At 42.1% G+C, this 25,179-nt stretch overlaps 7 protein-coding genes across 12 annotated transcripts; 3 read left to right on the top strand and 4 right to left on the bottom strand.

Annotated features, from left to right (window-relative positions):
• Positions 1-188: 188 nt before the first annotated feature.
• LOC124414032 lies at positions 189-5,266 on the bottom strand. 2 transcript variants are annotated; one of them, XM_046894904.1, is made up of 5 exons: positions 5,136-5,266; positions 3,523-3,775; positions 2,073-2,185; positions 994-1,894; positions 189-951 (listed from the first exon to the last, which is right to left on the bottom strand). In XM_046894904.1, exons 2-5 carry the CDS (start codon positions 3,669-3,671, stop codon positions 516-518), a joined length of 1,599 nt encoding a protein of 532 aa, XP_046750860.1. In that variant the 5' UTR covers positions 3,672-3,775; positions 5,136-5,266; the 3' UTR covers positions 189-515. The 2 variants fall into 2 exon arrangements, with proteins under 2 accessions (XP_046750860.1, XP_046750859.1); XM_046894903.1 differs by having other exon boundaries at positions 190-1,894.
• A 1,574-nt stretch (positions 5,267-6,840) lies between these two features.
• Positions 6,841-9,009, top strand: LOC124414040 (centrosomal protein CCDC61-like). Its single transcript, XM_046894916.1, has 7 exons — positions 6,841-7,158; positions 7,347-7,470; positions 7,570-7,724; positions 7,948-8,147; positions 8,332-8,607; positions 8,726-8,806; positions 8,878-9,009. Exons 1-7 carry the CDS (start codon positions 6,974-6,976, stop codon positions 8,952-8,954), a joined length of 1,098 nt encoding a protein of 365 aa, XP_046750872.1. The 5' UTR covers positions 6,841-6,973; the 3' UTR covers positions 8,955-9,009.
• Positions 9,010-9,121: 112 nt separating this feature from the next.
• LOC124414048 (putative OPA3-like protein CG13603) lies at positions 9,122-10,318 on the bottom strand. The gene is made up of 2 exons (XM_046894925.1): positions 10,030-10,318; positions 9,122-9,762 (listed from the first exon to the last, which is right to left on the bottom strand). The coding sequence occupies exons 1-2, from the start codon at positions 10,169-10,171 to the stop codon at positions 9,227-9,229; spliced, it is 678 nt and encodes a 225-aa protein (XP_046750881.1). The 5' UTR covers positions 10,172-10,318; the 3' UTR covers positions 9,122-9,226.
• A 1,440-nt stretch (positions 10,319-11,758) lies between these two features.
• On the top strand, positions 11,759-13,041 carry LOC124414041 (complex I intermediate-associated protein 30, mitochondrial). Its single transcript, XM_046894917.1, has 2 exons — positions 11,759-12,199; positions 12,437-13,041. The coding sequence occupies exons 1-2, from the start codon at positions 11,844-11,846 to the stop codon at positions 12,963-12,965; spliced, it is 885 nt and encodes a 294-aa protein (XP_046750873.1). The 5' UTR covers positions 11,759-11,843; the 3' UTR covers positions 12,966-13,041.
• Positions 13,042-13,707: 666 nt separating this feature from the next.
• Positions 13,708-15,611, bottom strand: LOC124414042 (probable cardiolipin synthase (CMP-forming)). 2 transcript variants are annotated; one of them, XM_046894918.1, is made up of 4 exons: positions 15,276-15,611; positions 14,768-15,150; positions 14,414-14,671; positions 13,708-14,248 (listed from the first exon to the last, which is right to left on the bottom strand). In XM_046894918.1, the coding sequence occupies exons 2-4, from the start codon at positions 15,092-15,094 to the stop codon at positions 13,976-13,978; spliced, it is 858 nt and encodes a 285-aa protein (XP_046750874.1). In that variant the 5' UTR covers positions 15,095-15,150; positions 15,276-15,611; the 3' UTR covers positions 13,708-13,975. The 2 variants fall into 2 exon arrangements, with proteins under 2 accessions (XP_046750874.1, XP_046750875.1); XM_046894919.1 differs by lacking the exon at positions 15,276-15,611 and having other exon boundaries at positions 14,768-15,191.
• A 628-nt stretch (positions 15,612-16,239) lies between these two features.
• LOC124414026 (GPI ethanolamine phosphate transferase 1) lies at positions 16,240-20,083 on the top strand. Of its 2 annotated transcripts, none has more exons than XM_046894894.1 (8): positions 16,240-16,662; positions 16,805-17,025; positions 17,099-17,318; positions 17,571-17,856; positions 18,031-18,475; positions 18,560-18,878; positions 19,081-19,507; positions 19,673-20,083. In XM_046894894.1, exons 1-8 carry the CDS (start codon positions 16,373-16,375, stop codon positions 20,081-20,083), a joined length of 2,619 nt encoding a protein of 872 aa, XP_046750850.1. In that variant the 5' UTR covers positions 16,240-16,372. The 2 variants fall into 2 exon arrangements, with proteins under 2 accessions (XP_046750850.1, XP_046750851.1); XM_046894895.1 differs by having other exon boundaries at positions 16,241-16,662; positions 19,081-19,483.
• LOC124414027 (splicing factor 3B subunit 2) lies at positions 19,673-24,991 on the bottom strand. 3 transcript variants are annotated; one of them, XM_046894897.1, is made up of 3 exons: positions 24,789-24,991; positions 20,857-23,265; positions 19,673-20,599 (listed from the first exon to the last, which is right to left on the bottom strand). In XM_046894897.1, the coding sequence occupies exons 1-3, from the start codon at positions 24,810-24,812 to the stop codon at positions 20,531-20,533; spliced, it is 2,502 nt and encodes an 833-aa protein (XP_046750853.1). In that variant the 5' UTR covers positions 24,813-24,991; the 3' UTR covers positions 19,673-20,530. The 3 variants fall into 3 exon arrangements, with proteins under 3 accessions (XP_046750853.1, XP_046750852.1, XP_046750854.1); XM_046894896.1 differs by having other exon boundaries at positions 20,857-23,270; positions 24,788-24,991; XM_046894898.1 differs by lacking the exon at positions 24,789-24,991 and adding an exon at positions 24,138-24,144.
• Between the last annotated feature and the right edge of the window lie 188 nt (positions 24,992-25,179).

The following is a 25,179-nucleotide window of genomic DNA, read 5'->3' on the forward strand; positions in this document are numbered from 1 at the left end:
TCCCACGACGTACATCTTTCATGATACATTCATATACTTTTGACGAAATCAAAATTTCATCGTTTATCCACATATAACAATTCTGCATATCAAATTATTTGAATTATTTCTGGAACATTGAAAAATCCTAGCTTAGGCAATTTCTGGAGAATATACAATCACCGACATGGTAATGGTCTGGTTAGAATGGTAGAAGACTTTAATTGATCCAATGTTGTCAGTAAGTGGGACTTTCAGTAGAAATTGGCAGGTTTCCAATTTTACATAATCTAGTTCGTCCGTAACGAGTTAGGTTTCATGTATTTTTGAAGCTGTCATACGCACAGCTATGTGTTTACGCATAATGCATCCTTAAACATACTTCGCACTTCTATTGTGTCAAGTACTATCGTTAATTTCATACGGTAAGAATATCTATGGTCTTTGTATAATTTGCTCAGTTCGAAGCCCCCCTATTATACTTCTGTTCATTATATTACGTGTTGGCAGTTGCCAAATTACATTTTTAATCATCGTCAATATGTACTTCGAGATAAACTACGAGCGGACCTGCCTGTATTTGCGGATCCACAGTTTGTCAAAGGTTTCTTTGCATTCCTTACATCGGCATCGCTGATCCGTTCGACCATAACTTTCGCACCATGCGTTATATCTTGTAACAATTTCAACATATCTATTTGAACATTGCTCCCTGTGATTTTATTGATACTGTTACTAATATTGTAATTATTGTTATTGTCGTTGCCGTTGATATTTTTATTATTGCCATTCTTATCAGCGTCACTGTTATCGCCGTTAGCGATTTCATTATAACTTTTCGTCAAACTTTGACTCTTGCAACGAATAACATCTGTCCTCTCATCTTTGCCAGCGGTTCGAACTGGCGGGACTCCTTCAACGAGCATGCCTCCACGATTCGCGAGTTGATCATAAGCCAAGAAAGTCTCGCGGCTGACTGTGGGGGCGATATTAATAGTTGGTAGGATTTTCAGGTGACTGTCGGGTATTTCAATGTTGGTAACAAGGTTCTCCAATCCAAGAAGACTAGAATTTACCAAACATCTTGAACCCTCTTTTGTTTCAATTTTTTCAGAGTTCTCTAAAACTTCATCCAATTCCATTTTCGTCCTCTGTTCCACCACTTTCACATTGTCCTCATCCTGCTTGATGGTGAACATCAAACCTCCCATGACTAGATCGGTGATATTCGATGAACGTGGATATATTTTCTCTGATTCTGTCCTCGAACCCTCCGTTTCTTCGTCATCTTTGCGCTTGTTTGTCTTGTCCATTACAGGGCTATTTGACAATTTGCCCCGCTCCGTATGTGGATGAGCACTGTAGGTGTCCTGCGAATATTTCATACTGTCGTCAGCAGTTACTAATTGTGTGTCATCATACTTTTTAACCTGGCTCTGTAGCCTTGTCCACGTATCTGGCCGCGGCGGCCCACTTCTACTTATACACTTGGTCGGCGTACCCTCCAATGATTCATGAAGATTTGTGAAGCTATCGAAGTTGCTACCTGTGCAAGTCCTCTGGCTAGGACTTATGTCAACGGCTACAATTTCTGTCGTCGTAATCTCATTGCGACAGCTTGGAAGTCTTGTAAGTTTTGTACGATTGATATTAGCCTTGGCCCATGGAAGCATGGTTTGGTCAGACAGGGTTATTACGGCAGGACTGGATGAGATTGCCGATGATTGAAAAAAGTTACTATCTTGGCACCTTAAATACGGATCACCCTGGGTTACCCGTCCGGATGGTTGATTTGCCAGATTGTCCACAATAGAAATAGTCAGAATAAATGCTTGAGGAAAAGCTGCAGCGCCTTGTCGATTGCAAAATTTCAGCATTGCAAACATTTTGTCCTGACGTGTCCAAAACGTGTGTTCTTACAAACGTTGCAAAACCAGTCAAGGAGAAGTCTTTAATTGATAAATAACCACTAATCATGTCAGAGTTTTGACAGATGTGACATTTTTTAAACTTTTTCTACACATTGGTTCAGTTCTACTCATACAGATTCAGCTAGGCACATCATTTAATAGTAAGATCGGTAAAAAGGATACTGTAAGTTATCGAAAGGTGCACAGTGCTCAGTTCACCTTGACTGGGTTGACTTTTTATAATTCGTCTGATGATTTTCATCAATTCGTCTTTGTAGGGAAATTCTTTGGTATACCTGCAATGATATGCAACTTGTTACAGATTCGACGGCCGATCAACTATTTCATATTGAAAACTACCAGATTTAAGAACCAGCTACATAGAGAATCACTGCTGTGAAGTAGCTATTGTGAAGCGAATTGAATTTTCATTTTTGTACGGTATGTCTTGAGAACAAAAACTTTGGGTTACACAGAGTTTATCAGTCGTTTATCAATTGCTTGCAACAATGTAACTAACGTGACCAATTTTCACCTTAAGCCGAGCCGAGCGACTCTCTATCGCTCAAGAGTGAGAGAAAATCGGCAAAAAACAAACGACTATGCAGGCATTTTCAATTGGCACGATGCCAGCTGCAAAATTGGCGAAAAGTAATAAATACAGTGTGTAAAACATCCGTAAAATTGTCTATGACCTCGCATACAACCGTGAATAACTAGAACGGACATGTACAGTGACAGTTTCACAAACATAGATATTATATGTCAAAATTCAAATCAAAAACGTTCAACAATGATTGAAATACCGCGTGGAACAACTTTGTGATTCATCTTCAGACATAAGTCTGCACATCTTTGAAGCTCGCGATGACGACCTAGCAAATCACTGTTCAGATCATTGAAAGTAATTACGGTTTTCCAACTATTAAATATTCTTCAAATCAGTGAACCGTGAGTGACGTTTCTAACGGAGGCAGGCGACTCATTTGGCAAGCAAAAACTGTAAAAGAGGATTTCAAAGTGGTGGAAAAGTGAATTCTTCGTCCATATTTTATTACGTCAACGTTGCACACTACACCTCTCTGAATGAAAAGTACATCGTTCCCATAGTGGGTCCAATGCAGAGCTGAAACTTGAAACTGTTATTCAACATTTGTCAAGCTTTGCAGACTCAAGATACAAACAATGAATAATTTTTGCGAATTCAAGAATCACTTCGATACATACCAGATCACCCGAGATTATCGACCCATAGGTGACCAATGTGTTCCTCGTGAAAATCTGCGACTAAAACGATTTCTACTTTTGGTAAGAAATTTATTGTTTTTGTACTACAGCCGTTTGAAATAAGTCAATCTGATAGCGTCCGATCGCTGAGGACAAGTGCCGAGCAGACGACAGTCGAATGATGATCGGCCAGTCCTGTTCTTTCTCTATTCTGAGCCATTGGATACTATCGGATTGGCCAATTTCAAACGGTTGTAGTTCATAAGCGACAAATTGGTAATGAAAAGTAAAAAACTTCAAGTCGCCAATTGTCACAAGGAATACATATTGGCAACCTACCGGTTGATAGTCCTGGATCACCCTGTACATGCTATTTGTATAAAAGCGTTGATAACTCTTTCACTACCTTGTAGATTCGTTGTATTTAAAGGTGAACTTGTATATGTTTTGCTTGTTGGAGAGCCAATACGAGCCAGGGACATTCAAGGTGGGCTGGGCCTGTACTTGACCGGTCCTATCAGACTTGCCAATACTCCATATACGTATTCCAGGCATTCCTTCGATGGTTTTAATTCTCGAAACAGAGGAACCAGTCTGGATTTTTCTTCGCCGTTGACGCTTTCCTCAACTATGAAAGTCAAGAAGTACAGCACCCGTTGCTGGGGACCAAGAATTTTGTTGCGTCAGTGATTGAGAACTCGAAAAAGAACAAATATTACTGAGAAATTGATTCAGGGGAAATTTGCTCGAACAGTAACAAGTTAATTACGATATTTCGTACAAATTAATTATTATTCAATATTAATACTGCCTAGCAATAATCAATTAAAAATTAAATACAAAAGATATGAGCAAATCCCAAGTAAGAAGACATCAAAGACGCTAAAATCAAATGTGAGAAAGCACTAATTGTAAGAAGTAGTAAATGACACTAAGTATCTCTATTATTAATGCTGAACTTGGTAATTGAACAAACAGGATATTTTACATAGACCAGATACTTAGTAAAGACAATCAGAAAATAATTGAATGCAAAGAAATAGGTAACATAATGAACACGTCGTTTTGTGAAGTTGAAGGAATACCGGGAAGTAAAATTAAACAATTTATTGGTGCTGAAGTAAAGCAACCGACTATAAACCCAAAAGCAATATTCGTCAAGCATACTGATAAGACCGAGTTAGAAAAAGTCATAGATGGTATGAAACTAGAAAATGTTTGAGTGGATGAAATTAATGCTAAGACTGTCAAGCTTATCTCGCGAGACTGAAGCTAGCAGCCAGAATTAGCAGCCGAACATTCTAATGTTGTTTGCATAAGATAGTGAAATCAGAAAGTCAAAATTTTGTGAAGTGCCTTGTACCCTCAAGGCTTTTAGAGAATTGCGAGGATGTAACTGAACTGCATTTTTCTATTTCCAAAACGTTTCGCACTTTTGTCTGCTAACTCTGGTTGCTAGTTTCAGCTTCATCTTATCTCTGCGTATATATTGAAACGGTTAGTCCATATTTTTAATTTGGGTATAAAGAAATCCATTCGGTCCAAAGTGCTGAGAAAAGCTAACGTGAAACCTATATATAAGGCTGGTGCTAAAAACTGTTCGTCCAATTGCAGGCCTTTATATATCACTAATATCAAATATTGCAAAAATACTCAAGAAATTAATATATAATAATATATAATATTTTATCAAACTTATACTCTCTGAGACTAGGATTATGTTATGTCATACGGAGTGTGTAATTTAGTTGTTTTAGTATTTCCATGACCTAGGTACAGGTAATTTCATTTACCTCTCTGAGATTTTACTTTTTCAGATAATTATCTGCAACGTTAAAATTTTTGGTTAGATAAACAAATGCAGAGACAATAATTTCACCAATCAAAACACTATTAGCGCAGGGCTACTTTTCTAACGATCCTATTGGAATATATGTTATTACATGGAATAAAAGAGTAAGGAAAATAGTGGCGAGAGGATGAAAGGCACGGAATAGTACACATAGTACATAAACCCACCCCGGATATAACTTCGTTGATAAAGACGTCCTTGACAGTGGTCCAAGGTAGATATTGACTGGAGTTGAAGCCGGAAAATATTTTTTTACTATTTATTTGTACTCCCACTGACTCTACTACCAACAGTGTATCTGAAAATATGAAAATGACGATTCTTCATTTCCGAGCAATTACTATGCTTCCCAAATATGGCAACCTGACACGGTTCTCTATTATAATAGAGATAATCTATAGATTACTGTAATAATCGGTCGGTGGTATTTTATAACGCTGTGGCTAATCCTACTACGGATCGAATCTACACGCGGTACATTGAATTTGCCAAATATTAGCCTATCCTGAATTATTTGAGAAAAATTCGAGTCTCTGAAGAATTTTGCAAGGTGTGCCAAATTTCCCTACGAGTGGTATTATTTGGAAACTTACACTTGAGGAGGATAACAGAGACCGGCATATTGTAGTTTGTACCGCATTTGTGATTTCTCATAGTGACGGTAGGCGATAATTCATGAAAACCTTAGCAGCATCGTAACAGAGATTGTACCTATTTTTAACTCTGTCGCGCAACTTCCGCGTGGTCAGAATAAATGCTTGGAAACTCTGTTTCCTTCTGAGAATTTCGAAATAAATGAACATTTGGCATCTTCGAAACTTCAGGAGCAGCCGGTATAGGTGCACTCAGTAGTGCGAATAGAGCCACGTCTATAGAATAAGCGGCTTGCCAAACTAGGGAGAGTGTGGATGGAATTTGGTTTACTGACCAAAATCAATGGATGTGGTGATGTGCCAGCAATGGAGAGTCAGGGCTACGACAGAGAGGCTGACTATGGTCAAGCTGTCGCTCAGTTTGCCAAGAAACAGTGTCAAGCAGAAGAACAACAGGTTAAGTTGTATCCTATGCAGACCGTTGTTGCGTAGCGTGAACTCTATTACTTTGTTGTCTCTCCGAGTCCTCCACTCGCTGAGAGTTATTTCGTTGCCGTCTACACCCCCGTAACGACGTACGTGGGCTTCCTCGAGTGACGAGGGCGACATAAATAGACACCGCGATATCTTGTTGAGCAGATAACCTCAAAAAAAATTGTAAGTACGCCAAGGTGGCCAAGGTATGTATGTACATGCATACATGCATACATACACCCCTTACCGACACAAACTTCAACTCGGTTCGACCTTCTTGGTTCAACTAACTAATCTAATTACTTATAAACCCAACCGATGTACGGCACTCGGGCCTCCCCGGCACAGACAACTTATAGCTCACGTTGCGTCGCGGTAACATACCTATGATGAATTCACTACTCCGTGGATGAATTTATATTATACATGGACGACATGCACCGACTGTCATCGCACTGTAGTATGCTGTATATGTATGTACATGCATACATACATACATACATACATACATACATACATACATGCATGCATACATACAATACATATACATACATACAATACATACAGTGTCACTGATCTCTATACCCTGTGACTGCATGGATCACTATACCTATACTGCATATACCCATGCCGTCCCAATTGTCCCACGCATAACTATGCAGCCATGGTAAGGGTATTATTGAAACAGGCGAAAGGGCACAGATACGATGGCAGTGCTCGATGTTTACCGAAATACCGACATCCATATGGATGCACCCCTGACTGCTCATGATCGTGTGTAATTTTTAATCGGTCAGCGTTGAAATTTAATAACTCCGTCATGCTCGTGATTATATTTTTTTCACGCTAGCTCTCGAAATTTCATGCTGCGAGCTATAAAATAAAGATATTTTCTTCATCGCGACTATTGATACTTATTGAGAGTAACAAGATTGATCATGAATAATCCGGGACAAAATATGGTTACCACGCATATATGCAAGAGCGGAGGAGAATACATCGTCAAGATGAGGGTCGTCAGCCTAGCTGGGGAATCGTCGACATCGCGGCGCAGCTTGGACGTTACCGTCACCGACAAACACACTGCCGAGAATTGGCAGTCCTCGTACGACGTCGCCTGTCTGTCTGATGTCTTATTTAGCCTCGACTTTCTACAAATATTACTCATATTTTCAAACGTATTCCATTGTTCGATCAACATCTACTTACCTATTTTACACGAATCTCTTTAGATAGGCTCGATCGTTGACTACTAATTATACAAGTACTGTGTACACCGAATCTCGATACTAATTTTCCTTTGAATACCAGATTGGGACCTTCACCCTTGAATGATTATCTTGTTTCAGCAGATATTGAAAATCTCACCCACAAAACAGGAAATTACAAACAATTTGACATATTCGTAGCCATGCTGCAGTCTGGTTTGTTAAAAGTAATAATTCAATTAATTCTTGAAAAGCATATTCAGATTCACACTGTTTTTATCCCGGTTCCCCTCATGACTAGCAACCAATTGTCAAGTTGTTTGCAGACGAGCGACTGCGTGTCCCTCGACTTGCTAACTTTTGACGATCTAGAGCTCTTGCGATGCCGTAGGACCGATATTGGGTCAGATTATTCAATGGCTGGTCCTAAGATAAGCAACAGGCGATATTTGATTATTACCTACAACGTGGAATTTGACAGGTAAGCCATGCCTAGAAGGCTTAATTGGCAGTAGGCGGCTGCCTGAATGAAATTACACAAACACAATTGACTAAGTTAGACAACTAATCTGCCAGAGACATATAGACACAAGGGCAGATTAGCCAATTTCTGACACAGGCTCCGTCTTGCTGAAACAAGCCTCCCTCAACATGACATGATTTTCTATATCCTGCCATCCTGTCTCGATCCTTCGCCCGTTAAGAATCCATTATCCATTGCCATTGGAGTATTGCGGCCCACCTGACACCGCTGTTCTACAGTCAACGATAAGAAAGCTAGAGGCAGAATTGGAGAAACTCAGGTCATCTGGGGGTGGAATTGATGATCTTCGTAAGAAAATTGAACTGCTAACAGCAGCCAACAAGAAACTTGTGGAAGAAAACCACAGATTGTCTAATGGCGGTAAGGCCTCCTTCTGTACTTGGGGTGGTTTATTCTGCTTGTACGTCTATAACGAGAATAAAGTTACAGTCTGTTCATATTCTTACAAGCATGTCAAGTAAAATTCAACGGTCACAGCGATTGATCAACAACGCTGGCTCTCTTGAACCGTGTCAAACTCACACTGTATCCGACTACTCTTCAGGTCGAGGAATTCATCGGTTACTCGGAGCTGTGAAATCCTTGGAACGGTCTGTGGCTGAAGAGCGGGCATCGTTTCGTGCTCGAATACAAAAACTGCGTACTGAAAATTCCATTTTGGTGGCAAAGTTGCACCGCTTGAGCGAATCTGTCGATAGAAAGCCCCGAAGATCAAGTCCTACGACGCTTCCATTTCAAAGCAGATGTTTAATGGGTAGACGACGTAAGAGTCGATCGGCATTGGGTCATGGTCGATCGAAATCGGCCAGTTCCTCGCCAGGTATCACCTGAACTAAAAGCTAGGCACTTTCGACCCACCTGTTAATAGCATAGAATGTCGTCTCTTCTCACTGTTCCTTATGTGTAAACTGTCTTTAACTGAAAGTTCTCGACAATAGGCAGTTCCTCCGTCGACTCAATCAAGTCCGTAGAGTCAACTCGCCAAGGAATCATAGGATGTCGTCGGTTGAAGACAAAAGGTTTGTATTACCTTTTGTTGGTATCACAAATTACGCGTCATTCGCTAATTAGTTGTTAATCTTCATTTCAGAAATAGACTTTGGAAATTTGGAGTCTCGAATTCACAAATTGCAGAAGATGCTCAAGGATGGAATCAACATTAATTAAACTAATCCGACTTTATTCTTCAACGAATAGAAACAGGTAGATTCATAGGCATATTGCTATATACATATACACAGGCACGCACACATTATATACGCGTACCTCTGCGGGCAGGTATGTCTATGTATAGATATACGTATATTTATATTATAAAAACAAGTGTACGTGAATTCCCCAAGGTTTTTTATGACACACTATGTACAAGAGTGGGAACGAGAATGCAGGGGGGAAAGTTCAATCAGAATCTGTTGAGAGATTAGGAAATAAACTAGAAATTAACTGAGCTTGTCTCTTCTCACATCATTTTCAAAGTAAACGATGGCACGATCAACTAACGATTGACCGTGTTCAACATTTCGCTTGCTTAGACTATCCGCTCTGTTGTTGCTCTCATCATCTGTTGCGCAATGCTTTTCCTGAATTGCTTTGGGTTCAGTACCGTCAGAGCTTTTCACTTCGTGTCCCATATCTCTGGGTAATGTAATTTTTGCACGGCTCGCTAACTGATTCACAACGCTCTCCAATCGACGAATTTCGACCTCTTGTCGCAATGTTGTACCGTACAACGATTCAATATCATTGGTAAATTGCTGGATCTGGGCCAAGCGTACTTCCTCTTTTTTTGCTTCTTTCGCTGCCTGCCGAGAATACTCCAACATGATACAACCACCGGCAATGCTGAAAATGATTACCTCCCCCATCAGATTGGCCCCCAGCTCAATAGCCATTGCTTCGTTCAACTTTGCTACCTTGGTTGGCTTGCCAAGATTCATAAGATACATCTTTCCCTTGACCTCCGCCCAGTGGTAAACTGCAATTGATGTACAAAAATAGATGAGAAAGTAAGCCCGGGCAGTTAGACACTGCTGAATACAATCTTAGATATATATGGGGGTGTTTTTTCTTGAAAATCATCAAACTTGGTCCACTAATCATAATTTTATGTATGAGCCATAGATACCCTATCACTGATCCTGATGACGAAAAAAAGTATGCCTGTTGAGTGAAACTGTCGACAACTAAAGTAATCTCACATTTCGTTTGATAGTAATTAATTACAACTCAAGGGATGACATACACTGAGCAGGCGGTATGATGAAGTATGTCCTGAAAACCGGATGATTTTTTGCCTGATTGACAAACATTTGGGCCAGTGGTTTGCTGATCTGTTTGATGAGCAGCATGCCCAGTTTAAGGGCTGGAAATACCCCGACGACCATGATCGCGCCGATTTCGTCCAACGCCGCGGGACTTTTGTCAAGTCTATTAATATAATGTATATTGTTAATATTGTTTATTTCTACGTATAAGTAATCAGCCGATTCGTCTGAGTCAAATTTGGGTTAGTAAAATGGATCACTATGTACGCCCGCGGATATGCTGCAGCGAGGAAGGTGAAAAAAAATACAGCGGTCCTCGCAGCAAAACACGACGGTTTGTCGGCTGCTGCCACTGCAACGTGCTGCAATTATAAATAGCAGCAGGGTGACACTCAATGCTTTAGGATAGGACTCATTATTCGACACCTTCGACCACGGTCTTACATACAGGTCTGGAAACTCCATTGGAGGGGGTAGGTCGCTTATTGATGCCAGACGTGTAGTTCATGTATTGCCCACTGTGATCGCTGCGATCTAAACTCCGGCGCGATTACAATGATGTTATTACAATGGCACAATGTATGTACGACACGGGGATTTTGAGGTTAGGTTTGAGTAGGCGGATAGATCGCAGAGACGAGTAGTAACGGGATTACAAACAACTCCAGTGCTTCCATAAGCGTCCACCCCCACCACTTGATTTTGTGACGAGTGTCCAGACCTGTATGTAAGACCGTGCCTTCGACACTGAATTGCAAAACATTACCACCTGAATCGACTCACAGAATCGACTGTGGAACTGGGCGATGAAGTAGCCAATGGTTAGTAGAACTTTCGAATTTTTGTCGACGGTGTTGGTAGCACAATTCGATCGCAGCGCGCTTTCGAGATGGAAAAGCAAACTAATTTACGGTGTTTGTTATTATTATATCAACGTTACCACTCTTACTAGTCGACTTCCTTGGCAAAATTTATTACATTCATCTATGGAGAAATGCCGCTGCTGCTGCTACTACTACTTTTTGGGGCTCATGAAATTCCAGCTATAGAGTCTGTCTTGAATTCTTCGACCTGCCGGAAATGAAGTAGCATTGAATCCCTCCTCGCTTCACACGTGTAGAGTTTGAGTCACTGAAGTAGAGATATGTTTGAGCGATACATCTTTGTTAACCGGAGTTGACCGTTAGGACGTCACACTTATAGTTTACGAACGCTTTTTAGACCCGGGGACATCTACCCGCCATACACGTGTATTATAATCGATATTACATTTAATTATGCCGTGATTGATTTCGTTCATAGGAAAGCAACAAATTTAGTTACTATCCACTCGTGAACATCGCTGTAATTGTTATACCAATATTACCACTGAATTGTACAGAACGATATTACTACGCTTTCGCATATTATCACGGATATTACCACGGTCTTATACCTATCTGGTCTGGGAACGACCACGAAATTTTAGCACTCGCTAGCCGATCCAAATATTTTTACGTTTTTCGCCGTCACGCAGCATTACTACCTAGTAGTAGCTGCGAAGGAGGCAGAGGGGAGCACAAAAGACCGTGGGTGGGCGATACTTCTAGTGACTTCTAGATTGCAGCGAATCATGTGGAGGCGAGCGAAAGGAATGGCAGACTGCAGAGCTCGTAACGGGGACACACGACCTCATTTGAAATGAAGCTTCGTTTCCAGTCCTATATGTAAGACCGTGGAATATTGCCGTCAAGTAAATTACAGTGGAGTATGTTACACGCACGTGGTTACACAGCACGTGTCATCTGTAGTGATGTACTCCAGGAATTCGCGGATGGTGGCAACAGTCACCAGATATGAACACGTTGGGACACAAGTACGTCGATTTTGGGAACAAGATCGCAAATCCGGTTATCCGCAAGTAACAACGAAAAGCTCATCTGATAACCGAAACAAGCTCTGGCACATTCGTAACGGCTTTCGTTTGCTTGGGGACGAGTTCCAACTCTTGAAACGAGAGGTCATTGAACGCTTAGAATGTGATCCGTTGTTGATATTTCGAAAGGACGAAATTGACCTCGCTTGGAGGTTCAATGGTGACAAAAAGTCACTTGATCAATGGGTTGTTACCGCCGATAGTGACTATGGAGAAGGTTACTCAAATTGCAGGTGATTATAAGAAATTTACATTCGGGGCCTTGATTCTTGAAACAAGGACCCCAAATATTGCATGCGACACCTAGGATCGTAGTTTTACGAATTTGACCCCAGATCACGTAAATATCCATACTATAACCAGTGCAGTACAATTACGATACCTTGGAATGCCGGCGGTGTTCCTTGACACGAGAAAATCCTTTGAAAATTTCAATAATGATTTTTTGCCCTTTTCCGATTCACACGAAGTCTGCAATTGACCAAGTCTGGCAGAGCGCTGTTTTCTGGATACTTGGACAAACGTGTACCAAAAACAGGAAACATCAAAAAGGCAGGATATTGCAACATTAATACTCTACCTGCTCGCAAATCCTTTAAGCGAGAAGGTTACTATGACTGGCATCCCTACAATCACCTGGTCATGCGAGTTAGAGGGGACGGGCGATCCTACATGCTGAATATCGCGACACCCGGATACTTTGATATAACTTGGAATGACGTTTATCACTATCCACTCTACACAAGGGGTGGACCTTATTGGCAGTACGTGAAAATACCTTTTTCAAAATTTTTTATGGCTAGCAAAGGAAGAATCCAAGACAACCAATGTCCATTACCCTTGGACAGTGTGGTTCGGTTTGGAATCACCGCAGCTGACAAGGTGACGGGGCCGTTTAACTTGGAAATTGACTACATCGGATTGATGTTTGATCCAAGTCATACGGAAGAATGTGCGTATGAAATGTACAAAACAGATGACTACATCGCCGGATATTGATGTGGTTGCAGAGACACTTGTCTGTTCCTGCCATTTCAACAGCTCGCAAATTTGCATCTGTAATTATAATTCTCTGTTGTAGCTAAGTTTACGTAGGATAATAATAAATCTCATATAAACATACACGAATCTGAATGGACAAACCATTCAATATTTTCTCTCCCTGCTACAAAGTAACTGTCTGTGCTGGGTGCTTTTCGTACATTGTACTGTAAAATATAGGTAGTACAAAAACTTGACGAGTCATGTCTTTTACATGAAATTCATATATTCTAGAATGATATCCGCCCTAGATTTCCATGTTAATTGAACTACCACTACCAACAATCACCTCAATTTCAATGTTAGTTGAAATAACATTCCACTACCATTCTTCTAGACACCTGCTGGTAAACCGAGTCCATTGTTCGTAGACCAATTGCATGTTACTACTATCACGGCACAAAGATACTGATTCAGTCCGGATAAGTACAGCTTTTATTAGAATGCATAACCGACCATTAGAAGATGCCCAACTTAACTATTTCATTAGTGATAACAGCAAACGGAAAACTACAGGACAGAAATGAATTCCATGTCCCCCGCTGGTACGATTCTGTCCCAAATTTATGCAGTCGAATGTGATTAGTATAATCGATATTACATGTAATTATGCCTTGATTGATTTCGTTCATAGGAAAGCAGATGAAGATTGACTTAGATCTCAACCAATTTAGTTACTATCCACTCGTGAACATCGCTGTAATTGTTATACACTTTACTGTGACAAATGGAAACGTAACAAGCTAGCGAGTGTAAAATTTGCATCAATTGTTGTACCAACATACTATCACTATAGTGTCCAATTTGAATATCAATCAGTTGACGATGACTTACACATTGACCGCCGATGAGCCATTGAGTCGGTAGCCAAACTGTGGTTGACAGATGAGCTTCTCACATGCGGAACACGCAAAATGATTGTAAATTTGGTCTTTGTGATTTGTTAATGCTCGTGTGAACTGGTAGTGTCATGAAGGTGATGATGGCGGGCTGATGTTCCTTTTGCGAAGAAACTTGTACGTATCTTTTGATACCAGGTAACTAAGGCCTCCGGCTAGGGTTGTGACGGCTGTCAAATAGCAAAGGCCTTGCAGGAGAGGGTGATCAACGAAATGAAAAACTGGAGCGGCTAAGGTACTACCGACCAGGCATAATTGCACTCCGGTGTTTAGTTTGCTGGTAAATGTCGGTGCAAGCTGCACTGAGGCGTATGTTGGATCAAAATATTTCACCAGAGTTCTCTGTAAGTAATACAAAATATCGTGAAAACATCCAGATAATTGTGATCATTGATATTACTTGGTGATACGTTTCATTGCTATTAGGTAAGTAGCAAGATCATTTTGGCTAATAGCAGGAATATGCGAGTTAAGGTGAGAAAAGCTGAGTATTCGATATTGACTTACAGGCATAGGCAGTGATCGATATCTGATGAAAGAGGCACCGATTACCAAAACGATATCTCTTGCAACGACTAAGCAGGTCAGTTGTGCGGGAATAAGTCCGGTCCAGGTAAGAGACAGGAAGAGCGTGCCTATCAGTAACTTGTCTGCTATGGGATCCAAAAAACTTCCCAACTTCGATGCTTGAGATGCCCAACTTCGAGCTATCCACCCGTCAGCCAAATCTGTAACTCCTGCTATTCCAAGCAGCCAGAGCGCAACCTAAGAAGTCAAGACATCCACTGATATTGGAAGTGTTGTATTCGAAAGGATTTATTTAGCACTCATAGAATGAAACGAGCAAAGTTAGAGCATCACCTGGTACTCTTGGGATACAATCAGGTACCCCAGGTATGGCGATGTCAGTATACGACCTATGCAAAGAAAATTTGGTATTGTCCAAATGTTTTCCCTTTCTATAACTTCCTCCATCCGTTCCTTTGTAAAACGTATGTCGCGTATTAGACGTTTTCGCAAGACCGTGCTGGATAGAGGTTGCCGTTTGGCAGATAGACGATTGTCGTTTGATTTTTCTACATTGCCGTGATAGATTCGATTTCCGCATAAGTTCTTGCATTTCTTGAGAAGGCATCGCTCGAGGGGTGCGAGGCAATACCTATTTCTCACCAACATAAACTGGATCATCCTCGTTGCGTTTGCGGACGACTAGTTTCGATTATTGTTGTTCGTGTAGGTTAGTCCTAAAATGTAAAGAACCATCAAAATATATTCCAAAGAGATGTATTCAAAATGAACAATGATGGGTCTAACTTAGGTTAGGAATAGATCGGATGACGCGTCTTCAGTTATACAGATTCAGAATTACCAAATATTGAATTTTGCATCCAATAATTGACACAGCCATGTACCAGCATGTGATAAGTGAATCCTATTTTTTGGCTTGTTCTTCAGACAAGCGCGCCAACGTCGCTAACTAAGCATAGCGTACAGGTATCATACTGACGACTATTGCATTTTCGTATAATCGGAAAGATCAATGATATGATCGCTGATTACACATCGTTGACGAATCACCGACCATGAGTTAGTTTCCGTCATATGGGGCAATTGGTCACAGTTCTGTAATAATTATAATCGTTTAAGACTTTTGTTCTATCGAATTAAATATAGCCAGTTGCCGGTTTTGACACTGCACTTGCGTAGATGCAAAATCATTTGTGTGAACACATGCATGTATACATGTTGAAGTACGACCACGGGTTTTTTCTTATAACCTATTCGTATGATTGGTTAATCACTCAGGAAGTTGAAGCAGGCGATGATATGTGCAAGCTTGCTACCAGTGACATTCTGATTTAATAATCACATTTCCAATACATAGAAATACTACGTTTCAGTTTTTTCTTGTGCATTGCGCCGTTTTCATTTGTTCGAAATTGAATTCCCTTCCAAATATCGAAGGAGATTGTCAATAACCTATATCAAGTTAGCATAACCTCAAATACTTGATATGACATTCTCTTCCGACCCCAATCGCCCCAATCGCCCCAATCGCCCCAAACGAGCTGACGAACCTGACGAGTAAACGAAATCTTCAACTTGTTTCAGTTCGGTCAGCCAATAAAATCAAATTAAACGAAATAGCCAAACCGTGAAAGGCGAAGAGGAAGAAGCACAAAGAATTAGGTGCTTGCGCACCTGGACATATGCTTTTTTCCAGTGTCCTCAAAACTTTCACAGTATTATAAACCTGACAGTCAACTACAAAAGAGTAGGAAAAAAAAAAAAACAAACAAGAAATACATATTTCATCGCTTATGCAAACGTGAGTATCATTGTGTCAACGATACGAGAAGAGGCAAGTCCGAGGCAGCGGGGTTGAGATGGATAATTTGAAAGATGTCGACCGGAGTCGTACATGAACCTTGAAGCAACAGATTTTAGAGTTTTGTCGTACAAGGCATGCATGACCTTGAAATCACTATTAATGAATTTTTATGTGCAAAGGTAATAGAAATCGAGAGAAGACCTTTAGCCAGATTAAATATGGGATATTTATTTTGGACTTGGGGATCTCTTATGCATGTGGTCATCCTCTGGGGCGTTTTGGATGTCAATTTTCATTCCCCTGTGCTGAAAGGTCTACCCCCAATACAATTGCCTTCGGCGCCACCGGCAAAGAGATTGGTGTTATTTGTTGCCGACGGGCTGAGATTTCGCACCTTTATCGAGGACCCACCGCCATACTTGATGTAATTATGTTTACAGTTTACCGTTCCTTGTCTATTTAACTCTTCCATAAGCTTACAGCAATTATACAGAGACATGCATGCGTATATTACTAAAAGAAAAAGGAAAGCAGCGATATAAGTAAATAAATAAGAGAAACCGCAGTAGGATAATGACGGAACGAGGTACATGGGGAGTTTCGAGGACCAGAATGCCAACAGAGTCTCGACCTGGGCACGTAGCGCTTGCTGCTGGCTTATACGAGGATCCTAGTGCACTCTTCAAGGGTTGGAAGGAGAACCCTGTAGACTTTGATTCTGTGTTTAATCGAAGCCACCAAACGTGGGCTTGGGGTAGCCCAGACATCATACCTATGTTTGTCAAAGGTTAGCAGCATATCGGGGATATATACTAGTTTCTACTCAGACCTAAAACCCTGATGTTTCTTTCTACCGGCAGGAAGCGGAGATAAAGTAAAAGGGAAAAGCTATCCTGCTAATTGGCAGGATTTTGATGGGAATTCAGAAGGCATAATTCGTTTAGATTCATGGGTATTTAAGGAGGTTTACCAATGGTTAACTGATATTGAACCTGAGACTAAATATTTGGATCGTATCATCTTATTTCTCCATCTTCTTGGTTGTGATACAGCTGGCCACGCGAATAAACCGTATTCCAGGTAACGATCCATCCCATCTAAAATGAAATTGTTCCTTATATTTAGTCCGATTCTGGCATTGGAACTCTGTCAAGGAGTTGAACACAACTTATATGCAGGATTGCCCTCACATGTGTATTCAAGAAATACGTTTCAAACTCAAGTTTCGGGATCAGTAGTACTGTAAATTCATAATCAGAATGATTTCATATTTGAAACAATGGAGTACAGCTGTGTCTCTGTTTGACCTGTGAGCCTGCGGGAATATTCTAGGGAGTATCGTGGATGTGTAACTTATGTGGATCAGGAGATTGAGAGACTTGTTCGGACTGTTGAAGAGTACTTTGGTGACAATCGCACGGCGTATGTTTTTACATCTGATCATGGAATGACAGACTGGGGTTCTCACGGAAGCGGTTCTCTTGATGAGACCGAAACCCCTCTTGTTGTCTGGGGTTCTGGCGTGAATTCACTCAAGAAGCGAATAGATGTGGAACAAGCAGACATTGCGCCATTAATATCATCTCTACTAGGGATTCCTATTCCAGTTAACAACGAGGTTTTTCTTTATGTTATTAATATGACCTGCGTGAGGGGTATGAGATATTTTTCATTACTCTTGTATACTATCGACGGGGTCTTGCGAATAGATATACAAATATCATACAAGTGGTGAAAGTTGGATCCCAAAAGAGAGATTACTTTAAATATCAATGTTCAATTTCTTCTGTAGGGTGTTTTACCTATGAAGTATCTGAGAGATGAGTATGCGGAGTATACCGCGGGTGCTCTAATAGCCAACCTCAAACAGCTCAAACACCAGGTGAGGGGAAACAGAGTACTCAGTCACGGATCCAATAGCGAGCCACACCTAAGGGAAGCAAGTCTTTCTCAGGGAATTGACCGAGCCGAATATCTCTTGACAGCTGGCAAGACAATGGAAGCGATGAACGAAGGAAAAAACCTAACATCATTTGCCAAGGAATCTCTTATTTATTTTCGCGAGTATCATAGAGGTCGTCTCATGTTTTATTTGACAATTTCATGGTTGGGATGGATTATGCTACTCTTTCTCAAAATCACTAGCATCTCACTTGATGAGAATGTCCCAAAATTGGTATTGTTCTGGGATGCCATGTTCGTGTGCACCTTAATCCTTCTACTTATTGTGCATAGAGGTAAGCAGCTCTAGTTACTTGACTGCCGAATTTTTTACTCCGTTTTTGCAGCGGACAAGTGTGTCAAATAATCGAAATTTTCAGATACAAGTGGATGGCGTTTACAAGGGTATGCATTACTGGCATTGCTTTCTTCATGGCTTGCTACTCGGAGTTTCAGCGGTTACCTGCGTCCATCGCTCCGTGGTGGATGGTATTGGATAGGTTGTACAATTTCTCTGACATCGATTATGTCCTTTGGATTGACGATGAGATGGATATTTGGTGCAGCGACTCTGTGTATGTGCGCGATACAGGGCGTTCTCTTCAGTAACGCAGATCGTTTTCTACCCTGGACTACAATCGTGTTGGCCGCCTTCCCGCTACTGCCGACCGTAGGCCCGGACACACAGACACATCTCGTGTAAGAAGCTGTCGAACAATTCCCTTTCCTTAATCTTTGTCCTGCCTGATAGTCACAGAAAGATAAAGGAAGAATCTTACATTGTCCATTTTGAACATTGGGTAGTAATGCAATACTCCAAGTATTGCTTTACAGACCGGCTTATGATATATGACGCATGTGACCATGTGTCGCGAAAGTACTGCAAGTATTTCTTCGACAGCTTGCTGGCCTTGGTTATTGGAGGAATGACAGTGATTACTGCGACAGATCGACACATGAATACTTCCCTGAAGGCCGTGGAAGGTGCAAGACTTGCAACAACAGCCTTAATATCTTCAGGACTCGTGGATGGTCGAAGTCTCTTGTCCTGGCTAATACTAAGCACCACTCCGTTGTGCATATGTGCTTATCCCGTTGAAGTAAAGGCTAGAATATTCGGAGTAGGTTTGGGATTTCTACCTACTCTTGCCTTACTTTCGGTATCCTATGAGCCGCTCTTCCTTATCGCGTTGACGGGTCATCTTCTTTGTTGGCCTTCGACTACTGACAGACATTCTAAAATGCCGGGATTCAAGGAGAGGAAAGCCATTAGCGTGGAAGACTTTTTGATGGCTGGATTTTTTGTATCCTTTTACCTACTGTATGAGGTGTGAGTGCAATTTAAAGTTGCGTCAAGCTTTTTACACATCACTGGTAATCTCATTTTCAGCTCAAGCCTTATCTGTACTTGTCAATTCGTGCATGCAAGATATGTTGAAACCTTAGGTACTATTTTTTTCTTACATGTTACATTATTATTCATTCGAACTCAGATGCTGTACGTGCTACTGGGGTTCTTTGGTACTGGAAACATAGCAAGCATTAGTTCGTTCGACCCAACATGGACACGACATTTTCTTACAGTATTCTCACCATTCACCATGTGTACCCTGATTGTCCTGAAGACCAGCATTCCACTATTGGTTGTTGGGTGTGGTATCAGGACCCTTGCACCTTCGAACCTTTTCATGACGACAATCCTCCTTGCTGATTGTCTAACACTTCAAGTCATGCACACGGTTACACCCCGAGGTAGCTGGATGGACATTGGAAGTGCGATTAGCAGATTCGTAATCGCAATGACTTTACCTTGTCTGATGCTACTTCTTTATCATATTTCGCATCCCCTAGTGACGTATAGTGTGTGGAAAATTCACCATTTTCAGATTAAGCAACATGTATAGGATTCATTATGTCATGTTACAATAGGGTACGCAGTACGTACAAGTGAACCAACCAAAGTATTATTGTATTAATAAGACGATATTAAAGATGGGTATTTATAATACAATCTGCGTTTATTCTTAGCTAGTCTTAAATCACGTACGAGCTCGTACCCCATCAGTCCCAAACTCCGACCTACGCCATGGTTATTACATCCTACGTGGCAAAAAAACGCGTGGATTTTACACAGCTGTATAAAGTAATGTATGTATGTACTATTGGGGACAATTGTAATGTAGGACACGTAACGGTGGACGAAGTGAAACAGATGATCTCATTCATTTTATAATTCAGATAGAGCTCGCATATAATGTGAAAGTATTGAACCACTTAAATAAAATACGTACGCAGACACATGAACAATTTTGCAATATTATTAGGGGATGCGTTGCTGAAACAGATTTCAATTAGAACTTGAATTCCTTGTACTTCTTGGATGCTTTGGTCTCCTGATTCTGCTGACGTTTTCTCTTGCTCTGCAAAAACAGTGTATCAGGTGTGAGCTTTGAGTCACTTGGAGTAACATACGCACTGTGACTGAGCATACCGGGCGATTATCTTTAACAGGGCATGCTCATTTGGTTTAGTTACACAACACGTGCAATTGGCTTAGACTGGAAGGACAGCATTGGCAACCCGAATTATCATAATAATTCGAGTAGATAATCTCCCGGTGCACTAAAATGACAATAATTTGTGATTTACAATAATTTTTCATAAAAATTTCTATCACCTTTTGCCTTTGTACATGATCTTGAAGCATATCGGACAAGTCCTCGCGTCGAAGGTGAGCCTGGCGCGATCTCATCGTCTCTTCGTAACGTGAAGCCATAGCCTCCGAATCAAGGTCCAGCTCACTCGGATCAAGTGCCAATTCAACAGCTGCATCCCTATCCCCTTTACCGTCGCCGGATGCACCACCGCCAACGCCCGCTGTTCCCAGACTACCTCCGCCAGCACCCGATCCGCTTGTTCCAACAACCCCAGATCTACGAGCAGCTGCAATGACGGAGGGGGGTGCCTGACCTCCGGCTGCCCCAGTCATGTCATAGACATGGGTACTTCCCATCATGCTTGCCCCAAGTCCTTCTGCGCGACGCTCCTGCAGAACTTGGTATAGCGCAGGCGTGTCCCCACCCTCCATTTCGCTCTCAATCTTCTTCTTCCTGAGTTCAATGGTTTCAGGAGTTTCCAACCCAGCCGGAATAGATGCGATACCACTCGGCGTGACTAAACCTTCGGCACCAGGTGTAACCAAGCCACTCGCATCTCCAGCATCGCCTTCCTTTCCTTCAATCCCGTCACCCTCATTTGCATCCTCACCGTCGTCCTCGTCTTCATCCTCGCCCGATGACTCTGATTCCGGCTCACCCCACATACCACGATCAACCTCCTCGTCCATCGCATCGACCCCTGGCGCCCTTGCAACACCGAATACATCTCCATACAACGGGCGGCCTGTCTCGTCGACGGGTGGCTTACCCCATCCGCCGGCATGATAGCCGAAAGCGCAGCCCTCGGGTATAGGCGCGTTGAGTCCAGGAATCTTGAGGTTTGGATAACTCGGCGGAGGGCCATAACGTTGCATAGCGATCAACCAAGGTGGCGGTACCTTATGGCAATTCGGACCCACTGGCATTCCCAGAGCTGTTCGGAGCTCATCAGATAATTCACCGGGCTTCTTTTCCTTCAGCCTCGTTTCGAATTCCTTACCTTCGTAGTAGAGGTCGCCATGTATCGTCATACGGGGCTTTGTCTGCCACTTGAAAAATGCGTCGTGAAGTTTTTGATAGTCAATATCTATTTTGCCGAGTTTGGGCCTTGCCCGTTCTCGCATTTTCGCCTTCAAGGTGCGTGTGTCATCTCGTTCTTGAAGGCTCGCTCGCATTTCAGTAATACCGGTACGCTTGATAAAATCAGGCAAATCAAAAGGAGGCTTTTCAATGCCTCGTTTGCCCTGAAGGTACTTGCGCTTGAAGCACCAATGTCTGGGCACAGGCACCGTATTTCGATGAGCCTTCAGCTGTACCAAAAGTTTAGGATCCCGCGCTGTGACATCGTGCATCTCTACAACATCTGGACGCCCGACAAGTTGTTTCAGTTCAGCCACACTCAGGCGCGTTAGCCTCTTTAATTTCCGTTTCGAAAGACGCGGTGTGCCGCCTTCCCCAATGCCCTGGCCTCCACCCTGCTGATTATGCTGATTCTGCTGGGATGGGTCGTCGTCAAAGTCGTCAATAGGCGGGATTTTGCTAAGTGAACCTGCTGTCGACGTGTTCGTCAAGGGTGGATACTGCCCAATGGGTTCAATCTTATCACTAGTTGCATTCTGGCCTATGCCCGCGCCACCACGAACCTCAGGTTCTGTCAGCTTAAACGCATCGAAAACTCTGGCAAATTGACGATACATTGGTTCCAAGTCATTGATACTCGGAATCTCTTGGATGTACTCAATCTCCGGGTCGTCAATGTTTCTGACCCTGACATCAGACGTCCTGGTCTCGTTTACTTCCTCAATCTTCTCATCGCTGTTCTTCTTCTTCCGTTTCTTTTTCTTCTTCCGGCTCTTGATCCCCCTCACATCCTGCCGAACCCGTGGTGCGTCTGGTTCTGGAAGTAAGTCCTCCGAGAGAATCGTTTCTGGTAGTAAGTTATCGCGTAAGTCAGAAGCTGGAACGGGTGGATGCGATGTTAGGAAGATTGCATGGCCGCGAGCGCTGTTATCACCATCGTCGTCATTCAGATCACTGCCTAGCTCCTTGGCTCTCTCAGTTTTCAACGCAAGCGCTTGTTCCAAGGCAACAGGAAGTTTTGTCGTGCTCACTATGTCAGATACACCGTTTCTTCCTCCGTTGCCGAGGTTCCCATTGTCATCATCATGCTCCTCCTCGTCCTTATTACCAACCTCCTCTGGGGATCCAGGGAGCTGCATCTCAATCGGAGGCGCAATCTTCAAATTCAGAAGACTGGGTAACGGCGCTTGTGGTGTTTCAACTGCGACTGGCGGTATTTCCATGGCATTCAATTTCGGTATCGCTGGGTGTGAATGATGGACAGGAGACGGAACGCTTGCCAGCTGTTTCTGAATCTCTTGCAGTTCCATCTGCCTCAACTGAAGAGGATCCAGCACTATTTGCTGTGCCTGAAAATATCATTTCACTGGCATATTAATATTTCACATACTAGTTCAAAAATATAATACCAAAAAAAGACAACATACTTCTGGTACAAAAAATGATTTTATCATCGTGTCATAGTATATTTCGATACAAGAGGCCAAACGAGCGTTTTGCGCACTACGAGTCTGAAGGCAGGACGAAGCCGAGGCGTAGCCGAAAATTATATTTTCTTTACTCATGCATGCAAAATCCTCGTTTGCCCACCATTTACGGACATCCAAAATGGCCAATTGTTGCACTGTGCGCGAAATCCTTTAAACAGTGCGCAAAATAAATTCACCAGTAAGCAAAATGTTACCACCGGTGTGCAAAATACTTTGCGCACTGCTGTAATTACTAGTGCCATCTAGCGTCACAAGCGGTTTAGTTTGCGGACTGCTGTCATTGAGAGTATACATCATTTCGAGTATACGTCAGTGCAGAGGTTAGATCAGCCGTTACGAGAAATTTACGATTCTTACTCCATAGAATTTTTTTCAAGAACTTGGAATTGATTTTTTTCATTTAAAAAATTTGTGTAAGCATACAGGGGGCTTCGCCCCCTACCCCCACTGGGGCTCCGCCCCTAGCCCCCGCCGCCCAAGTGAGTCGCCATTTGGGTTCGGATTTCGGCTCGTGCATTACATTCATAAAGAAAAATAGTGTTCGATACGCGAGGCCAAACTCGCTTCGCTCGCCAGACTCGTAGTGCGCAAAACGCTCGTTTGGCCTCTTGTATCAAAATATACTATTCTGTACCTGATCTCAAACTTAGTTAATTTTGCAAACTCACTTCAAGATTGCATGGTAAAGAGAGACTCGTCAACATTGAAGTCATAAGACAAAGTGAAAAGACCATGATCGGAAGACTTGCAAAAAGTGCAAGAGTGAAACAAAAGAAAGAAACGTGGTGTAGGGATGTAGAGATGTCGTTAAGGACCACTGAAACTGACTTCTTAACAAATCCATAATTGACCTCATAACTGTACCTTTCCGTAACTTGTTTGGCCTGGCTGTTGGTAGCAGTTACAAATAAGTCTAGGCTTACGGTATCATGGTGTGGTACTAACCAAGGTATAGGATGATAAGTAGAATGCTACGTCTATTCTGTTGACTGAAGATTACTAAAAAGAGCCAGTCGCAGGTATTCTTTTGGGGCAAGCTAACAGTTGCCGTGGGCACAGAGGTGATGCCATTACCACCCTACATTTACTGTCGCTCTTACAGGCTTTGACATGTTGATCGAGCTGGTATTGGTAAAAAAATTCTATACCCAACTTCTTCTCAACAACTTTCGCCTAGTCGCGCAGAGCATCAAAATGCCAAATTCACGTGGCTATCTTCAGCAACTTTCAGTCAACGGAAGACATCATATTATTATTTACAGACTCAGCAATGGAAGTTTTCACCACTTCGTATAAAGAACGTCCGTCAATGCTGGGAGACGTGATGAATGGTAGAGGGAAAGTAAATACTGACAATGAGTTAATTTCATACTCATACTAACCTCATTCCCTAGTGCCCCATCCATTTTATGCGTGTATGTGTACACTTGAGCGTACTATGTACACCTCTGCCCGCATCAGATTCTTCGCCCACATTCGTCGCACCTCTCTGCTTCCAAATTACGGTCAGTTTCGCCGTTTTTTTTTTTTTTTTCGTAAAATTCAACCAAAAACTCAACGCAACACCAATCCTATCCTAGTAAAGTAACAATGGTCGGTTGATCGGATTATGTGTAACACCAACTATTCACGCTGTCATTTTTATGCCTACGACTCCTAACCTCTACACGCGAGATCCTGTGCCTTCTTCGTTCCTCTTCTTCTTCTTTTCCTGAATGAATATTTCCGTCAGTCCGTTGACATATACCAATGCCTTCTTTGCTTGCCGAGTAA

Source organism: Diprion similis, chromosome 13 (genome assembly GCF_021155765.1).
Source record: "Diprion similis isolate iyDipSimi1 chromosome 13, iyDipSimi1.1, whole genome shotgun sequence".
Taxonomy (NCBI): domain Eukaryota; kingdom Metazoa; phylum Arthropoda; class Insecta; order Hymenoptera; family Diprionidae; genus Diprion; species Diprion similis.